The 19559-nt window shown below is 57.4% G+C and overlaps 1 protein-coding gene across 3 annotated transcripts; it reads right to left on the reverse strand.

Moving 5' to 3' along the window:
- Positions 1-5636: 5636 nt before the first annotated feature.
- Positions 5637-18854, reverse strand: CLPTM1L (CLPTM1 like). 3 transcript variants are annotated; one of them, XM_033110943.1, is made up of 17 exons: positions 18599-18854; positions 18087-18187; positions 17019-17208; positions 15617-15762; positions 14490-14568; positions 12333-12450; positions 11945-12039; positions 11215-11299; positions 10112-10215; positions 9223-9288; positions 8540-8590; positions 7745-7827; positions 7064-7098; positions 6632-6687; positions 6508-6552; positions 6119-6234; positions 5637-5727 (listed from the first exon to the last, which is right to left on the reverse strand). In XM_033110943.1, the coding sequence occupies exons 1-17, from the start codon at positions 18758-18760 to the stop codon at positions 5661-5663; spliced, it is 1599 nt and encodes a 532-aa protein (XP_032966834.1). In that variant the 5' UTR covers positions 18761-18854; the 3' UTR covers positions 5637-5660. The 3 variants fall into 3 exon arrangements, with proteins under 3 accessions (XP_032966834.1, XP_032966832.1, XP_032966833.1); XM_033110941.1 differs by having other exon boundaries at positions 5637-5745; positions 18599-18852; XM_033110942.1 differs by having other exon boundaries at positions 5637-5745; positions 15617-15759; positions 18599-18800.
- Between the last annotated feature and the right edge of the window lie 705 nt (positions 18855-19559).

The following is a 19559-nucleotide window of genomic DNA, read 5'->3' on the forward strand; positions in this document are numbered from 1 at the left end:
TTTTCACATTTTTCTGCCTTCTTTTGCACTGAGTATTGTACATAATTCGATTTCATCTCTTAGTGGCTTACTAGCTGTAACTTTTCTTTCAGTGATTGCTATCGGGTTTACAGCATGCGTTGTTAACTGATCTCAGTCTGTCTTTGGGGTACATCGCATCTTCACGTTTATTAGTACGGGGACCTTCCAGCAAGTACTGCCATGGCACCTGCCTGCATCAGTGCTATTGTCACAGCGCATTTCAGTTCTGCGCATGTCATGCACCCCAAGAAACACTGTTGCTATTTTAACTTTAAGGGGCCCATTATCTCTTAAAGTAATAAGACAATCTCTGCACTTAACCACCTATGTTCCCTATTCCGGAGGGCCTCGTCCCCCACGTGGTCCGTCATGGCTGCTAGAAGGACTCAGCTCCTATCAGGCAGATCTGCTGTGGTCAATTCTTCCAGTTTTTACATGTCTGTGAAAGTCCTGAATTTTGAAATATATTTTGAGATATATTTCACTGGATAAAGAATTCTAAGTCAGCAGATTTTTTTCTCTGAGTGTTTGAGAGCTGTCTTCTAGCTTGCATTGCTTCCCCCGCAAAATCTCCTGCGTCATTTCCTTTGTTCTTTGCATGTCATGCATGCTTTGTCTTGGGCTGCTTTAAGGAGTTTCTCTGTTACTGGTTTTCAGCCATTTGTTTATGATGTACCTTTTTTTCCTTACTGTTTCCTGTAGTTGATTTTGGGTAAACTTCTTGACTCTGTTGTTTTGTGGGTTTTTTTTTTTTCTTTTTTAATGAAATTTGACACGTTTTCAGACATTATGTCTCCCCTCCCTGTCTGTTCTCTCCCTCGGGTGTTCCATTCACACGTCAGCCACAGCCACCGGAAGTTCTCCCTCAGCTCACTGATGCTCTGTTCTCTTTTTATGTTTCTCAGTAGTTTTTGTTTCTTTTCACATAGTAGGTATTGCTATGTCTTAAAATTCATTCATCTTTTCTTCTGTAATGTCTCATCTTTCATTGATCACACCTGATGTATTTTTCATCTCAGACATTATAATTTCTATCTGCAAAAGTCTGAGATGGATCTTTTTATGTCTTCCATGTTTTCTATTTAACACCTTTAACCTTTCCTCTAGCTTCTTGAACATGGAGAATGAGTTTAATAACGGTTTTCATACCCTCGTCTACTAGTTCCACCACATTTGTCATTTCTGGTTCAGTCAGTTCTGGTGGCTGACTTTTCTCCTCATCACGGGCTGTATCTTCTTGCTTCTTTGCATATCGGCTCACTTGGACGCCGGGTTGTGAACGTCACCTTGTTGGGTGCAGGACATTTTTGTTTTCCTATAAATACTTTTTAGCTTTTTCCCGGGAAATTCTTAACGTCCTCGGCAACAGCTTGATCCTTCTGGACCTTGCATTTAAGCTTTGCTGGTTAGTCTGTTAAGGTTTCTTCCCCCCCAACTACTGAGGCCAAGTTCCCATGATTCCTGTAATTGGTGCTTCCTGAGTTAGGAGGTTTCCACTCTGGCTGCTCGGCTGTGAGTCCCACAGACCATTCCTTCCAATCCTTCCGGTGCTTCCTCCTTGGACCTGTAGCTTCCTGACACACATCGCCATCAGTAACCAGCTGGACACCAGGGGACCCTTGCTGGTCTCCAAACTTCTCCGTGTGCAGCTCCCTCCTGCCAGCACCACCTCCTCACCTCAGGGAGACCACCACGTTCAAAAAAGAAAGGCAGAAACTAACGAGCCCATGAAACCATCTCCAAAAGTAGGATAGAGAGGCCCAATACATGTAAAAAGAAAAAAATTCAATTTCTCAGAAGTTGATGAGAGAAAACAAAATATAAAGAATCAACAAACCTAACCCTTTACTCTTTGAAGAGACCAATGCTAGTAGAATTGACAACATCAGATTGGTCAGGAAAAAAGAAGACACAAATCGCTATGTGGAATTGTTGTGGTTGAATGGCATCTCCCAAGTCATATGCTGAAGCCGTGACCTCTAGAAGCCGTGAAGGTGACCTGATTTGGAACTGGGATCTTTGCATGTGCTCCCATAAAGGTAGGGACACTAGGATGGGCCCTAATCCAGTACGACTGTGTCCCTACAAGAATGGGAAATTGGAGACAGACCCATAGACAGGGAGAGCGCCGGTGAAGATGAAGACAGCCATCCACAAGCCAAGGAGGGGACACAGGACAGGCACTCCCTCGGGCCTGCCGGAGGGACCACCCTGCCCACACCTTGACTTTTGACCTCCTGCCTCCAGGACTGGGGGACAATAACGGTCTGTTGTTTGAGCCAGGTTTTCTAGAAGGATCCTGACCAGGTCACAGGTCCACCCACCAGTGCCACGCTCTCACCCACACTTGGTACTGCCACCTTTTTTATTAACTTCGTGTTACCTGGTCTGTGGTCTCTTGTTGTATGGCACAGGAAACTGCAGGAGTAAGAGCAGACACAGCTACAGACATAAGGAACAAGAAGACAGTATGAACAAGTTCATGCCAGTAAATGTGAAAATTCAGACCAAATGGACAAATTCTGCTTGAGCAAAGGCATGACACTGGACGAGGAAACACCACCGGAGGAGCACGGTCACCACCATTCCAAAGCTTGGTCGGGAGTCAAGACCCCGCAAAGGAGCCTGAGGTCTGGAGGGTCCCACCCGCTTCCTCACAGCCTTGCCGGGAGCGACCTCCAAGGACAGAAGAGGAGGTGCTCCCCGCCTCACACCACGTGGCTAAGGCAGCCGTGGTGACAAAGCCAAGAACGGCGTTAGAGACGATGGTTATGGGGAAATAGGAAAAAGTAGGCACTTCACTGTAAGAGGGGTGCCGAGTGCTGAGGACACGAAAGGTGTTTGGCACGTTCGTCAGCGGGAACACAAGCCAGGACCTGCAGCAGATGCCAGCACGCCACGCGCACACGCAGGGAGGTGCCAGACGGTAGTGCCCAGGCTGGTGAGGGCATGACGCAGCTGGGACTCAGGCTGCACTGGCAGGCATGAGCTCTGCTAAACCTGTCACCCTGTGTGTCCCCAAAAGAAATGACTGTGGTGTCCTCCACAAGACACCCACACAGACGTTCAGTGACTCCTCCAAAAAGCCACAGTGGACGAAACCCTGATGGCGTCTGACTGATAAACTGTGGTTCCTTCGTGCAGGGGGCTACTGCACGGGAACTAGGCATCCAGTGCCCGTGTGCCACTGGACGAAGGCCAGGCAAGCATTTGGCCAAGGAAGCTGTCCGCAAGCGTCCAGTGCCTCCAGGGTTCCGTGCGGGAGCAGGTCAGGCTGACCAACGTGTGCAGTCTGGTGACCATCTCCTCTGTGACACAGACATGCGAGCTAGGGCCCAGTTGCCGGGTCAGGAGCTACCATGTGGCTCTGGTCCTGGGCGCTTTCAGGTTTCCCCCTTTACCCAATCATCTCTCATAGTCAGCAACTGAACAGCTTCCAAGGGTTCTGGGACATTTTCCGAATGACACACACCTGGAAGTCCTACCTAATAATTGTGACGTAAGGTATGGCCTGGCTGCTATGAGGACCAAGGAAGCACGAGAGAAAACTGGTCTCCACAGCGCTGCACTCCTCAGAACGACACTTCGAGGTTTCAGAGGGAAACCGAGTCAAGATGCGGACTGTGTCAGGCAGTGCCCGAGGGAGGGCGCTCAAAGAAGTCGATTCCCCCTTAAAACCCTGTCATCCACAGGGACATTAGCCCAAGGGGAAGAGTCGTGTGTGGTCAGTCCTGAAGCTGGAAGGGTCTTGGAGGTCTCCTATTATACTCCTTTTATTTAATCTTCTGTTTATCTTGAAAAAAACGGAGGCAGGCACTCAAGTAACCTTATGTAAATAATTTATTAACACATAAGACTATGGCTTTTTATAAGAAACACCCTGTGACTTACTACTGATTAAACATTCCTTTTAAAAGAACGTGACTTCCACATTCACGAGACAAGACTGGTCCACGTGCAATGGCATTTGCAACCTGAAAAAGAATGTCACTGGAGGGCCACTGGAAGCCAGGCTGGGACTGCAGAAACAGAGAATCCGGCAGACTAGGGTGTTCCACCCCCGGCTGCCCGTCCTTAGGATTTCCAAAGGGCCTTTTGGAAAACCCTGTTCCCACACTGCTGCCCGCTTATCAGGTCCACCTGCATGCAGCCTGTCAGCCACGAGCAGGTGTCACGGAAAAACATGTGTCCTCCTGACATGTTTTATAAGGACAGTGCAAGTGAGAGCAGCAAAGATCTGCAGAGAACTTTCTAAGTCTGCCAAGTCTTAGCCTTCGAATGCAAGGAAGTAAGGTCTGTGTGATGTCAACCCGTGACCCGCCGATGGAACTGGCACCAGGCCACCAGAGCCCCTGGGCCGAGCCAGGTGGTCTGTTCATGAAGCATGTTGTCGGAGCCGTGTCCACATAGCTGACGCGTCCTCATGCAGAAGCCGGTGCCTCCCCAAAAAGCAAAACACGTATGTGAAGCTAGTGGGCACAGAAGGCCAGCCTATGGGGTCGTCCTGAGCGTCATGGTTTCGGGGCAGGTGACAAGCCTCAGAGACTGCCCACAGGGCCCTGGACTCCTCAGCATTCTGATGATAAAGGGTGATTTTGAAACCAGGGTCTTCTTTCAGGTCATCGAGTGAGGCTCACGCACCGTAACTGCAAGTTGCTCCTTCCTGACGGGCTCCTGGACAGCGAGCGTGGATGAGTGGGGGACACGTGCTCCCAAGACGCCAGGTGACGCTGCCCGCGTGGCTGTACTTTCTACCCAGGAGGGGCCCATTCGTGGACTTCTGGGTTGGCCAAAGCACCAAGACGACCCTTGATGGTGAGATGACTGATCTCCAAGCCCACGGCTGTCGGGCCAAGATACTGCTGTCGGTGTCACCAACACAGCCAGCCACCCACTGTGTGCACGCACAAACGTGCTGAGAGCCGGTCCTCGGGAGTGATTTCACCGATACGACTACACCTTGCCCCCAAACCTGGTCTCTCTGCCCACCTGGGCTGCCTGCATTAGCCTACGGTGTTCATCCAATAGCAGCACAGTCAGCCCGGCAGCCACGGCCGCACGATAAGTGCCTCTAACACCAGACACAATGTGCAAGAACGCCCGACTCCAAGGCTGGGAGGGGGCTTCACATCCATCCTTTCTGCAAACACGTGAACGAGCCCACATCAGGTGCTCGTTTCTGGGCAGGGTAAGCAGAAGTATCTGAAACGCTTCCCGTACTGGACCAGGCCAAGAAAACGTTACAGCCAGAGAAATTTATTTTAAAATACAAACGTACATACATTAAGCTTTAAAACAGTCAAGTGTTAAACAAAGAGAAAAGCAATTGATCCCAAAGCCCATAGCACGGATTAGAGGCATTTGATACTTGGAGCCCCTCCCTGCCTCCAAGTCTGCGGGTGACAGTGCAGCCCACCGACCCTGGGCCGTCCTGGGCCGAGTAGGAAGTCTGCACATGGGGGCATCGTGACTGCTGCCAGCTCCTCAAACACCATCAGGGACTCAGGAGACGGAGAAACGCCCAGAGGTTTTGGCAATGCAGAAGTAATGCCCAGGCAAGTCACCGGAAGCGTCCCACACGTGCAGTCAGCTGACCGCCTGAGCTGCGCTGTGTGGCTGGGAGTGGCCCCGGCCAGGGCTCAGTCTGCATGGGGTTTCCGCTGGGGCCGCTCCTCATAGGACTCCCCGAATTCGTTCACTCTGCTCCTGTCCACGGGGTAGAGCCTGTAACAACACGATGCGTGTCCTCCAGGCCCAACAATTAAGAATCGAACCGTCAAGCTTACGGCAGGAGAGTGCTGTGGGGTTTGCCTCCTGTTGGTGGCTCAAGGCCGATCAGAGCAGAGGGGCCACACGCCGCCCCCAGGGAAGGCCTGCCCGGGGCCCTGAGCCCGGCTCCTGGGGGAGCACAGCACAGGCCGGGCTGGGTGACCCCTTTGTGCCTGTGGAGAGAAGGGCTTGCAGAGGCTGGCGCAGCCACTCAGCACTCTCCGAATAACGTCTTCCGTGGCCTCCCACCGGCAACGGGAACACACGAGCGCCAGCGCGAGTCCTGTCCTCCCCCCAAGACAACAGCTGTGGTGTCGGCGGGACTCACCATCGCTGATACAGGTAGACGAGGAACACCACGTCATCCCTGAAGCACGCCAGGCGGTGAGAGGTGGGCATGGTGATGATGAAGGCAAAGACGTCATCGATGAAGGTGTTAAAGGCCTGCGGGCCAGCGAGTATGGTCAGGCAGCGGCCGTCAGGGTCCGGCACAGGCCCAGATGACTGCCCAACCGTGTCCGCTCCAGAGCCCGTCAGCCAATCACTTCACAGCAGACTCGCCGAAGTGCAAGTGACTCTCGGAGCGACAGTAAGAGCGGAAAAGGAGGTGGAGGACTCTGGACTGGCGACATGCCAGGACCCAAGGGACAAGGGGAGACGGGACCCACCCCTACGGCCCTGCACTCCCAGAGCGCCCCCTGCAGGCGAAACACTGACCTTGTAGGTGAAGGCCTTCCAGGGCAGGTGTGCCACTGACTTCATCTGGGAACAAGGATAAATGGTGTGGGTCAGGGGTCAAGCGTCAGGAGCCACCATACAAGCACACAGGGACACCTCTTACCTTGTAGTTGACGAAGAGCTGAGGCAGCATGAAGAGGAAGCCGAAGGCATACACCCCTGGGGAGACAGACACGGCTGTAGAGCACACGTTCCCTCCAACACCCAGGGCCCCAGGGCTGAGCCAGGTTTGGGAACCACCCCGAGCGAGCGAGGCAGTCTGAAAGCCCCTCCCGCCTACCCGCAGACCCCCAGTGCCTGTGAAGGCACGGCCACGCCGAGCCCCGTGCTCTCAGGGGTCAGCTGTGGGGAGGTGCTGGTCACGGCGGGCATTGCACGGGGGCATGGAGGACACTGCTCAGGGCTCACGGCAAACCGGGCAGCCTGGGGCCGAGCCGAGTGTGCAGAGCAGGGCCTGACAAGGTGACCTCACATCACGGGCAGAAAGGGACCTGCCGTAAATGCTGTTACCAGAACAGGAAACCACAGGACTCACCATTGACGAAGCTGTTGATTAACCAAGAATACCAACTGGAAAGAAGAGAGAGCTGTCACTGTGAGAGGCCTGACGTCGCCCACGAGCCACTGTCTGTTACGTGACAACCATGACTCTTTCCCTTGCAAGGTATGGAGTCTGCAAACTGGGGGTCTGCTCTGACAGCCATCCTTCAGAGCTGCCAGTCAGACAACCAAGCCCTGGCTGTAGTCCTGCCCTGCACAGCCCCTGGGGCCGTGCCCCCGCGCTCCCCCAGGCCCCTGCAGCCCCCAGAGCATGCCCCCACGCTCACCCAGGCCCCTGCAGCCCCCAGAGCACGCCCCAGCGCTCCCACAGGCCCCTGCAGCCCCCAGGGCACGTCCCAGCGCACCCCCAGGCCCCTGCAGCCCCCAGGGCACACCCCCACGCTCCCCCAGCCCACACGCAACAGCCACATGTTCCCTGGTCAAACTCATTGGCTGTCACCTGGACGCTGTGCTGTCCCTCCCTACACGGCCACTGCTCAGGACAAAGGGGCGGGGCAGGCCGTGCCCCCCCCCCGCCCCCCGTAGCGGTGCCTCTAATTCCGGGGCTGCTTTTACATTGCTCCCAAACCCACGGGACCAACGACGAAGACCCCAGCTCTCTCTGCCGAGCACATGGTGGCTGAGCGGGCTGTCCGGGTGAGTGCGGCCCCCGTACCTCTTATATTTAACGTTCAGCAGCGAGTAGACGGCGCCCCCAATGCACAGGGGGTACAGTACATACGACAGGTACTTCATGGCCTGCAGACAACAGCATTCCCCATTAGAGTCCCCCCTGAAACCTCGACTCACAGGCAGGGCAAGAGACCCACGCACATAGCAGCTGTGGGACTGGTGGACACTCCAGGCTGCGTCTGTCACACCCACAGTGAGAGCGCACAGCACCCAGGGCGCAGCTGAGGGGACCATGACATCAACAACAGCATACCAATGCCGGCTTACCCCAAACCAACCAGCCTATGACAAACCCATGAAGAAACAGGATGGAAAGAAATCTGGAAAAACTCCTGGGACGCCCAAGTCACTGCAGTCGTACCTGTATTTACTGGGATTTGAACTTCACTGCAACCCCAATAAAAATCAGACTGCAAGTGGGTACCCATTAAGCCAATAAATAAAGCCTCCCCGCCCGGGGAAGACTGCATGATCAAACAAAAGCCGCAGCTCCCATAGTAGCTGGCACACGACAGGGTTGGCCTGCAGGTACCACGAGCCTGAGGACAAGTCCACTTATGAAGATAAACATTCCCCAGCTGTGCGGGGTCACCTGCAGGGACCAGGAAACAGGGAGAAGTCTCGTGCCCCTCCTTTCCCAGTCGGAATCTATTCGGGACTGTGGCCACCCCTTCAGGGAAACAGCTCCTACGGTGAAGGTCCCAGCACGACCATGTCTTCTGGGCACTCAGCTGTCTGTGTGCCAGGCACACACGCTCCGCAGGCCCCTGCTGCTCACCTGAGTGTCGTACTCCTCTGTTCTCCTCTCAGATTCACTGTAGGTGCCAAACTGTTGTAAAACGCAATACAGTCATGTCAAGTGAGTGACGGGAGGCGGGCCAGTGAGCACGAGCCCGCCTCCACCCGCGTGCCCGGGCCGAGTGCGAGGCTGCTCTGCACGGAAACACGCTGCTCTCTGATCGGTGAAGGTGGGTGCCTGGGCGCCTCTAGGGACTACAGGCTGTTTCCCACCTGCCAAGCATCCTGTCCCCGACCTGTCTAGGACCTGCACAACGGGACTTCCCCTCAGCTGAAGTCCCCACAGAGGGCAGAGCGAGCTTCAAGCCCGTAACCCACCAACCCACTGGCTGGCTGGGCAGCCGGCTGGAACCACCTGCGGGAGCCCTCAGACCAGCGTCCTCGGAGCTTACAGGCACTATTCGGTCTGCAATTGGGGGTCCCCATGCAAGCCCAGAATGAGCCGTGATCACAGAACCGACGCTGGGTCCACCGAGGGAACTGTTCCGGCTATCGGATGGCAGCAATGCCACTGGGTGACAGTCACCTGCTCCACCCCTTGTCAGTGCAGCCAGGAAGTGCCCTGGTACACGAGCTGTGGCACGTGCAAGGATGGGAAGCAGATGGTGTCGGACAAGAGGGAACAGGATGACGACGTCCAAAGCACAGAGCAGCCTTGCTCACCTGGAACTCGGGCCTCAGGCCTCTCCACATAACGCTCATCTTCAGAGCCTTTTTCACTTTCCACAGCTGGGAAGAAACGGAAACTGACCCTGAGGATCCCGACAGCTCGAGGCCAGAAGTCAGCACTCAGACCCTTACGTACCGGCCCCAGCTGTCCACGGGTCCCCTGCTGCTCCTCACGGACCCCCGGCCACCCAGCAGGGTCCCCCACATGGCGCCACCCCTCCTCTCAGCGCCAGCCAACCGGCCCTCAGCCTGGCCGTCCTCCTCTGGGCTGAGTCCTCTTCCCAGCTCGTTGCTCGGCTGGCCCACCCAACCCAGCCTGCCTCCAGTCTCTCCAGGGTCTCTCCAGGGCCCAGGCCCAGCTGCTGCCCCACGGAGTAGGCCGGGCACAGCCACCTTTAAAAGTGGTGTCCACACTGTGGTTATGGGACAGTCCCCAGCCACTGCCCTCCTGCATGGGCGTGAAAAGCACAGCCCGACCTGAGAGCCATGCAAGTTGGGTGGCAGAGTGGGGACATGGAGGCCACCGCCTCCCTCCACCTTCCCAACCCCACCTTTGTCGTCGAGGCTCGGCCCAAGCCTGCCTACCCCCCAGGGATCCCCTTCTGAGCCCCACACAGCCAGGGCCATCACAGGGCCACACCGCACACTGGCGAGCTGCTGGGGACTGCAGACAACGTGTCAGAACGCGCCGTGAGGGTGTGATGAGCTGGCATGCTCCAACGGGAACCGCAGGGTCACCTGATGTCACCTTCCAGGCTCCTGCTCTGGCCAAGGAACCACAGCAGCTGCCTGTGTAGGTGGCCGCACATCCTGACACAGTCACATGGGTTCTGACTGCGCTGAGCGCCTGGGCCCAAGGCCGGCCACACGCACCACAGCTCACCTCGATGGCCGCTCCGATGCCCGCGGGGACCAGCACCAGAAGGCTCGTCTGCTCGTCCAGCAGGAACAGGAAGATGACCACCGTGCTGAAGCAGCGCCAGAGCACTGGGGACAGAGGGCGTGCTGAGAGGGTGCCCACCACACGTGCACATGTGCACTCACATGCACTCACATGCACACTCACGCACGCGGACCTGCAGTATTCCTCCCACTTTGTATACTAACTGCACAGTGGGCCACATGCGGCCGGAGAACACAGTTTGAAATGGTTCTGAAAGGCTCCAGAACCAAACACAAAGTAACCCCAGCAATGTGACTGTGTGTAAGTCACCCTTTAACACACACACACACACACACACACACACAGAAATTAAGCTGAGAAAACAGGTTCTTGAGCAGAATTACGACTTGCTTTCCCGTTCTCCTAGGTCACACCCTCCTGCTTTGTACCAGTTCCCTGATAAAAGCATTGAGCTTCCTCTCTTGAAGTCCTACTTATTAAGTGCTGCCGCCCACTGGGAACGTCCTGCCAGAGGAAGTGCGTCTGGGCAGAAGCGGCAGAGCCAGCTCCACGTGGTCACGGGGGCAAAGATGCCCGGCTACCTTCCGTGGGCAGACTCAAGGACCCACAAACCCTGCTCATGGCCGCAGCCATCTATTGCCCCCTCCTTCCCCCTGTGAAAATGCGGGGGGGGGGGCAGGAGGACTCAGCAGGGGATGGAGGTATTCTGAGGAAACCAGACACGGGTGACATGAGGAGAGGGACCCAGGCACCCCAGACCACCCACTTGGGTGTGTCACTGCCATGGGAGGAAAGACCCGCCTCTCGTCTCAGGCGCTCGCCTGGCCGACACACCGGGCGCTGGGGACCGGCCTCCCCGTCCTCACCGACACGGGCCCCAGCTATTGCATCCCGTGGCCTGTCCTCCTCGGTGACAGCTCCCTCCCAGTTATCACCACGCGTGACCTAGAGGCCTGTCCTGAATGGGACCGGGGGAGGGTTTGTCACAGGGTCATAACTTCAGGTCTCAAAGGGGCCTGCAGACCCGTCTCTGTGACGGCAGCACGTGCTCCGGGAAGGGCTCCGACATTGACGGCGCCTACCTGCTTTAGTGGACATTCCAGTCATGCTCTTCCTTTTCTTCCAGAAGCTGATGTCATTTTTAAATGCCAGGAAATCGAAGAGAAGCTGAAAAGAGGAGGGGACGGCAACGCCATCTGTTAACGTGAGCCTGCAGGTGTGCACAGGGCACAGTGAGGTGGCCCCACGTGTCTCACGCACCACGCTGTGGTCACCGTGGGCCAGGCCGATGCCTACAACCAGCCTGCAAGGCGGGCTGCCCGCAGGGGCACCTGACGTTCCCCTCTGGTCACAGCAAGGGCTCATTCTGAGATACGACCTTTTGATAAATGTGCTGTTTCCCAGAGGCTTTGGCAAGTTTTAGCTGAACCGGCGGCTGAGGCCCAGGCACTCAGAGCCCCCCAGCCTATGCCGTCGCACCCTCCCACCCTGACCGAGTCTGGCACGGCCACCCTGTGGTGACAGCGAAATACTCATGTTACTGTCATCCCTTCATCTCGGTGATTTTGGATTTCTTTCCCAAACAGCCAAGTCCCAAGTCTTAAGGTGGCCAGTTCTCGAGGTTCAGACACCCTCTTCTGAGCTGGCAGAAAGGTCCTGGCATGACGGCCTGCGGATCCTCAGGTCTGCTGGCCACCAAGGGGCTGCCGCACAGGACACAGCTACACCACTCCCCCAGCAAAGGACAGCTGGTGCCCTGGGAGCCACCCACGCCTGCCAGTGTCATCACCAAGGACTCAGTGACCCACTCACGTGAAATGCTGCGACAAAGAAGGTCAACGCTAAGAAATATAAGTTGGTGTCAACAAAGATTCCTTTCACTTCATCAGCATCTTTCTCTGAAAACCCTGAAAAGAAATACAACGCAAAATAGACTGTGTCAACCTCACTTCACGTCACAGACACTCCTGAGGGTTGTGTGGGGGGAGAGGTCCCCTGCCCCAAACTGTGGCGTTCTGGACATGATGTCCCGAGAAGAGCAGGCTCTCAGGGAACAGCGAGGGCTCTGCAGAGATGGGGAAACTGGACATTGGATGACCCCTGGGGTTACATGAGGGAACCCCCAGCCCGGGATTACAGTGCCTCCGAGGGCGGGGACGACAAGGACCCAGGCCCAGGATGGCCGGCACGGCGGCCTCACCGAGCTGCTGCAGGGAGAGCACGGCGTCCTGCATGTGGATCCAGAAACGCAGCTTCCCCAGCGAGATGCGGTCGTAGCACACGGTCAGCGGCAGCTCGGTGCTGGAGTGGTTTATGACCTGACGGAAGGGCGCCAGTCAGAGCCTGCCCTGCCGGGAGCACCGCCACCGGCCAGCGTCCTTCCACCTTGGTGGGACCACTGTGCACCTATCCCCAAGCTCCAGACCCGACACTCCTACGTACGTGTTATGGCCACACCCTAGCTAAATGCCCCTCTCCCTCAAGGAACCCTGAGGGTCCGTGGTCCTTCCTGGCTACCCCATGTGCCAGGACTAGCGACGTGCATGACGCTGAGCTAAGCACAGGCCCGGCCGGGAAGGGCAGGAGACGGAGTGGGAGACCCGCGCGGCCACCGGCACCCACGGGCCTAATGCCCCAGACTGCAGGGCAGGGGCAGTCACTCCACCGAGGGCCAGCAGAAAGCTCCAGGAGGCGGCAGCACTCAGGCTGGGCTCATGAGGACGCACAGAATTGGGGTAGAGGCTGCCTCAGCAAGGAAAACGCGGTCGGTCCCGCGGTCTGGCAGCAGACATATCGGCAGGGGCCAGGCCCCAGGAGGGAGGCCTCTGCCAGCACACGGGGCAGTGACACCCGCACCCCGAGGGTCCTGGGCACACCCACAGGGTCATATTCCACATTCGCCACGACCCCTCAGTGAGCACAGCTAGTATCACAGGCCCAGCCACCAGATGTGCCAGGATCAACGGGACACTATGCCCAGGCGTCTGGGCCACCCCACACAGCACAGCGGCCTCAGGACGTGCGGCAACAAGCCAAGCCCGCCCCAGGAGGTGCCACTGCCTCGGCTCTGGGGGTGGGCAGCACCCGTCACCCCAGCGGGCTTGGCTGTTCTCCAAAGATGGCACTCCTGCAAAGCAGCCCCAAGGGAGACACAGTGTTAGTGGCAGGAGGTGAGCTGGGCAAAGCTGGCTGCCCATCATGTGCCCGTTCTGAGACTCTCAGCGCTCTCACGTGTCAGGCCTTTTCCTAAGCCGCGTGGCAACCAGGAGAATGTGGGCACTGCAGATGCTGCCCACAGCCGCCAGCGACCCAGCCAGACTTGTCTCCTCTCCGCTTCCCAAGTCCCTTTCCAGGGGCGACCATGGCAGCTGCCAGGGCCACCCAGCACCGTTGTGTGCAGCTCAGATGAGCCTGGTGTGGCCGAGGGCTGCGCACACAGCACAGCACACTCCAGAAAAGGCTGAGGAGGAACAACTGCCCACCCCAACCTGCAGGCCAGGTGCTGTGGCGCCCAGCAAAGTGCAGGATGCTGCGTGTTAGGGACCCCACGCCCCGGGGAGCAGCAGAGCGGGGACGGTCATTTCTGAGTGCCTCCGCCAGGAGGTGGCGGCAGAACTGGGCAGGGGCCCAAAAGGTCCAGCCCGGTTAGGGGCTGGGTTCCCTGCTGCCACAGCGCACCGAGGGCTCCCTACGCTCTCCTGGCCTCAGCTTCCTCAGCTGAGAGGGAGCGAGTGTCCATTTAGAGCTGCTGGGCGCGTGGCCGGGCTCCTCAGGCAGTCACCAGTGAGCAGTGGCGCTCTGGAACGGTCAGTTATCCGGCTCCACGCAGACGTGACCTCAGCGGGGACAGCTGTGTGACCCGGGGTAGGCCTGGATAAGCATGGAGCACAGGGACATGCCTCCCAACACCTGGGGGGCACTCAGCACGGCGCCTGGCATGCTTAGTTAATCCCAACCACTGTTGTCGTTGTTCCTGACCAAAGGCCGGCCTCGCTTCTTTCCCCTCCTTTCCAGCCTGGGGGAGCAGGCGTGTGGCTGCCCCTCCATAACATGGGCCCGCAGCTGCTGTCCAGCTGTCCACGTGCACACCTGCACCCCGGCCCTCGGGACAGGCGCTAACAGGCAGGGCCAGCTGCTCAGAACACTTCCTGAATTGCCTGCTTGTTCGCAGCAGGAACCTCGTTCACTGACCATTTCAGCTGACAAGCGCCTGCCCAGAAGCCCATGCACCCCTGGTCCGTACACGTACTGAAGCGCCTCGCAAGCCCTCCCCCGGCCTTGCCAGGGGACCCGCGCCACACTGGAGGGAGCACCCCAGGCACAAGCTGTCACCGCAAGACTGAGGGCCAGCACTCACCATGAGGTCCTTCACCCGATTGCTGAGCTGGTCGATGAACAGGATGGGGAGGTAATGCACCGTGCTCCCCAGCTGGACCCTGGGGAGAAGCAGTCCAGTCAGGGCGAGCCCTCTCACCTTGGAACTGACCGCAGCCGCGATGCCACGTGCCCGAGAATCCCAGCCCACACCTCAGCTGCTCCTGGTCACAGCCGTCCCAGCCGCAGTGACAGCACCCAGCGGACACCAGGGGGACGGGGGACATAAACGGTAACCCGGCCGCGCAGCGCATCATCATCGGGGTGTAAAACAAGAGCGAGGGTGGCCCAGCAAGACGGTGACAGCAGAAGTACAAACCCATCTGCTACTCATGCCTGGGGGGTGGGGGGACCAGAGGACAGGAGTGGGGGCCTAGCACCGAATGCCGCTGTCACTGAGCTATGTGAACGTATCATGATGCAAAACCACGACTTAAACTCACAAAAGGAAAGGCCCTCCTAACCCCACCACAGGGGCCACTGACGAGGGAAGAACAAGTGTGGTCGTGGCCACTCCTCGGGGCCCGTGAGGACCTGCTGACAGGTCCTAAGCTCACAGCAGGCTCCCTGAGGCCTGCAGATGTGTGAAGTCTAAGCCGGGCAATCAATGTTAACAGTCATGCTGAACCAGTGACGGCAAGCGGCAGGGACACACGGCGGAAAGGCTAATTCTAAGTCCACACACGAGTCACGATAAGACCGGCCATGGCACCCTAGTGGACGCAGTCAGAATGCAGCCAGGACAAAAGTCGAGTGACACGCTCTCCTCAATGCTCCCGTGTTCTCTCCAAGGGAAGGCTCGGCCCAGGGCAAAGGGCAGGGGGCTCCCTTCCGGTTTCATTCGTGCCACCACTTGGTCAGCAAGAACTCCCAGAGAGCAGGCACAGGCCTGGTGGTGCCCCCGGGCCTCTGATCTCAGGGATGGCTCAGAGAGGCAGGGGTTTGGTGGGTCACGATCCCGGGGGGGGCTTCCTCTACCCCCACACCACTGGGGTCGCCACCTGCTGTCAGCGCAGCAGGCAAAGGCGCCGTGCTCAAAGCAGGCGAGCAGGCGTGCCCTGCTCACTCCCATCCTGCGGTCCTCAGTCACCACCCGCCCAGGACACGCACATCTTCATGTAGCGATGGACGTCGGCGGGCAGGGAGGACCCATCGAAGACGAAGTTGTCCACCATCACGTTCAGTGTCAGTCTTGGTCTCCAGTGAGAGACGGGCTCCTCCAGGGCGCTCGTCGACTTCTCGGCTTCGATCTGCTGCTAAACGGAAGGAATGACCATCAGGAAAAGGGGCCAATGCTGGGTGGGGAACGGCACCGGCATGGACGGTGTGAGGCAGCGGCTTGGGGCCGCCCAACGCTGCCAGTCCCCAACTCCTTCTCTCCCCAGAAGCCACGCTGGTCCTGGTCTCTCACTGGCTGTGGTTTGGGCTGCAGCCTAACTCAGCCGCTTCTCAAGGACCCTGAGGACAGTGGGGGACGCAGGTGGGTAGAAGCTGAGTACCCTGCATGTGCAGTGGGCCTGACAAGGAGATCGCTTCTAAGCTGCGGATGTCAGACAGGCTGGAAGGAGCCGTGCCGATGAGTAGACATCCATCCTCACTAAATTCAGAAAGCAGCTCTTATTGGCGAGAAAACCTTTGTTAGGTCTAACTGGTAAGTTCTAGGAAACACTGTCGTTTCCTTTATCTCCTACCTAAAGACAGTTTGTAACAATTTGTATTAAAAATGGGCTCCAAAATACAAGCAACAGCTAACACCTGGGATTCGTGTGTTCCAAAGACCCTCCACACGCGCACGGCCTCGACTCTCCAGGAAGGCTCTGCGGCAGGGCCGTCCCATCCCCCTGGAGGGAGCTGAGGGCTCCCCACAAGCATACGGCAGGGATGCAAACCGGAGGTTGGAGCAGGCTGGCGGGCTTTCCGGCCCCAAACCACGACGGCCCTGGCCCCGCGCACGCAGAAGCCCCACAGATGCTTCCTGAAAGCGGCCACCCTCCTCGTTCGTGACTGCCTCACATGCAACATGCGTGTGAGCACCAGGACTCCACCTGGGCTTTGTGCACGGTCACTTATGTGATTCCCAGCGTTTCCTGGTACGTAGTTTTCTATGGACGTATGAAATATAACACGTACGTGGCCTCTTAATCACTTTGAATTACATTCTTAGAATAAACATCCAAGAGGTGTCGTCCTGCACGCAGCAGTAAGTCTCTCAACTCTAAGTGATGACTGCAGCGGAGCGCCAAGAAGGGGCGCACTCCCTGCTCCCCACACTCCCAGGGGGCCGAGCGGTCCCACGGCCTGTGAAGGAGCTCGGGTGAAGAACGTCAGTGGATTACTGCAAATGCACGTCACTAATTGGATGTATAGTTTATCCGTAACCCGTGGGAAATGTTTCAGCTGAACAGTGTGCCAGTAACATCACAGTGCCTTACTTTCCCGTCCTGCACACATGTGTGACTTCCAGGGACAGAGTGCCTCTTCGTTTGCCTGGTACCACAATGGAGATGCTCACCTGAGTAGCAGACTCCCCAGTGAGCAGGTTGACCTCTTCTGGTTTGGGGACCATGTAGGTAGTCAGAGGGCTGACCAGGTGCACCTGCTTCCCGTCATGCCACGGCAGGATGCCAGCATGATGGAGAAAGATATAGGCGTACAGTGTCCCGTTGTTTCTTGTTTTCTTTGGTACAGAAACGTTAACTGTTCTAAAACAAGACAAATTACAATTTTAAACACGTACATTTACATTCCACGTACATACACACAGCAGACACCATGCAACTGTCTTTACAAATTACACTCTTTCAAGCCAACTAATTTTAGCTTAGAGTACTAAAAATGAAACCCACTTGACGGTGACTGTCCTGAGAGGTGTAGGGGTAGAGGTTTACAGAATGTGTTCTAGAAGCATGGGTGGCAATGCCTGAAAGCTGAAAAGACTACGTGTTCTGCCTCCATTTCCCAGCACTCAGAAGCCAGCCACTAGTTGAGGTCACAAGCAGACAGTGGCCAAGGCCAAGTGTGTGCATGCCCGCCCACCACACTGCCTCAGCAGCTGTCCCTGGGGCAGGCCAGCCACAGGACGCTCCTGTCACACAGCGTCACATGTCCCATCACTCCATCTGATCCCTCCCAGACGACGTGGAGGGAAAAGGTAGACTCTTACAAGCACGCCAATGTTTAAGTGCGCTTGTTGACACTCGACACTACAGCCACAGTTAAACATGACACTCCTTCCTCTAGGAAGAGAAGAGTCATTTGCTGTCTCTGTTCTCCAGGTCCTCCCCACTGTGACACCGTCTCCTTCGGAAACTCCCCACGGCTGCTGCGACACCACAGCCACTCGATGCTGGTCTCAGCTGCTTCCTAAATGACAGACTCATCTGCTACTTTCAAGTAAAACAAGAGTTTGACTGCTTACATATGACACACAGGTCTCCCATTAAAACGTCCACCATTCACAAGACAGCTGGCACTATAGCTTCTGTGAGGTAACCTTGCTCTGCACAGAATGCCAGCTTTTAAATAAGATGGCATTTGATGACATGAACCGAATCTTTGGTACTTTGTCCCATAACCATACCTTTCAAATTTGGACTCCACGTCAAAGTCTTCCACGTTCAAGACAAGATCCACATTGTTCTCAGCACCGAGGTTGGACCGGGTGGTGGTGTACACACTCAGCTGGGAAGGAAGGCAAGAAGATTAGCTTGGCGAGGCCCCCCAGAAAGCACACACATCCAACAGCTGACCAAGGAGGGCGGTCTGATGCTACAGGGCGGGGAAAGGTTTCCTATTAACTCCCCGCGGGGCTCTGACCTGGGGAAGAACGATCGTTTCTGATGTGACTGCTGCAGAAGTGCAACAGAACAACTTGCTACGGAGCGTGCGGCTGACTGGACCCACGGCGCGAGGGACTCCGACTCGGGCGCCCGGGAAAGCGCCTGGAGCCGCCTGGGGCCACCATGCAGGCAGGGCCCTTGGGGGATGGGATGGGAGGTCAGAGATCCGGCTAGGAGAGCCCCCAGCCCCGGGTTCCCATTCGGAAGACCCTGCCCGGCTCAGGTGAGAAGAGCCCCCACCCCGGGCACTCACCTGCAGCTTGGGCCTCCGCGCCAAGTAGGGCTGGATGCAGTTACCGTCGCCGGTGCACGGGCGAGTGTAGACGATGCCGTACATGACCCAGCAGGTGTGCACCACGTACACCACAAACACGCCCACCACCAGGCTGGTGAAGGAGCTGCGGCCGCTCCACATGGCGCCCGCTCGCCCCGCTTCGCCGCGCGCCGCGGGCCCCGCCGCCCGCTCGGCGCCCTTGCCAGACACACCGGCCGCCGCCGCTCACACGAGAGCGGCCGCACGCCGCCGCCGCCGCCGCCGGGTAACTAACGCGTCGCCCGCCGCCAGCCGCCGGGCGCCCGGCATGCTCTTGCCGTCTACCTGTCGCCGCGGGATTCGCCGGCCCGCCTGCCGCTTCCGGGTCCTCCGCGGCTCGCCGGAAGTGGACCGCCGCGCGGCCACCTGGGAAGCGTAGTCTCGCCGCAGCGCGCGCACGTACGCATGCACGTTTGCGTCAAGGGCGCGGCGGCAGTGACGTCATCGGTCGGCGCCGTCCTCCCGGCGTGCCTCGCGGGTCCCGACGCTCTGGCTTCCTGCGGTCAGGGTAGGGCTGGGACGCTGAGGTGGTCGGGCGCCGCGTTGGAGCGGGCCAGTCCCCCGAGAGGCCCTGCCGGAGAACGCGGGGGACCCCAGTTCTGGCAGAACCCGCCAATGGGGTGAAATGTTAACGTTTGAGGACCCTGGATGGAGGCGATACAGAGAATCTGTATTCTTTTCTGCCCTAAGTCTGGAGTGATGTCAGAATAAAAATTACAGAAACATTCCATAGTCACAAAAATCAAATACCCGATTCGTGTCGGTTTTGTTAGATAGGACCAGGGTCGCAAGGTCTGGGTGGTTTAACGGTCCATGCAAGAAACGTCCGAATTGTAGGGAACCTTCATGATTTTATTGAGACAAACTGACCGCGATTGCGGAGAAGCTGGACGGCAACAGA

The sequence above is a fragment of the Rhinolophus ferrumequinum genome, chromosome 7, assembly GCF_004115265.2.
Source record: "Rhinolophus ferrumequinum isolate MPI-CBG mRhiFer1 chromosome 7, mRhiFer1_v1.p, whole genome shotgun sequence".
NCBI lineage: Eukaryota > Metazoa > Chordata > Mammalia > Chiroptera > Rhinolophidae > Rhinolophus > Rhinolophus ferrumequinum.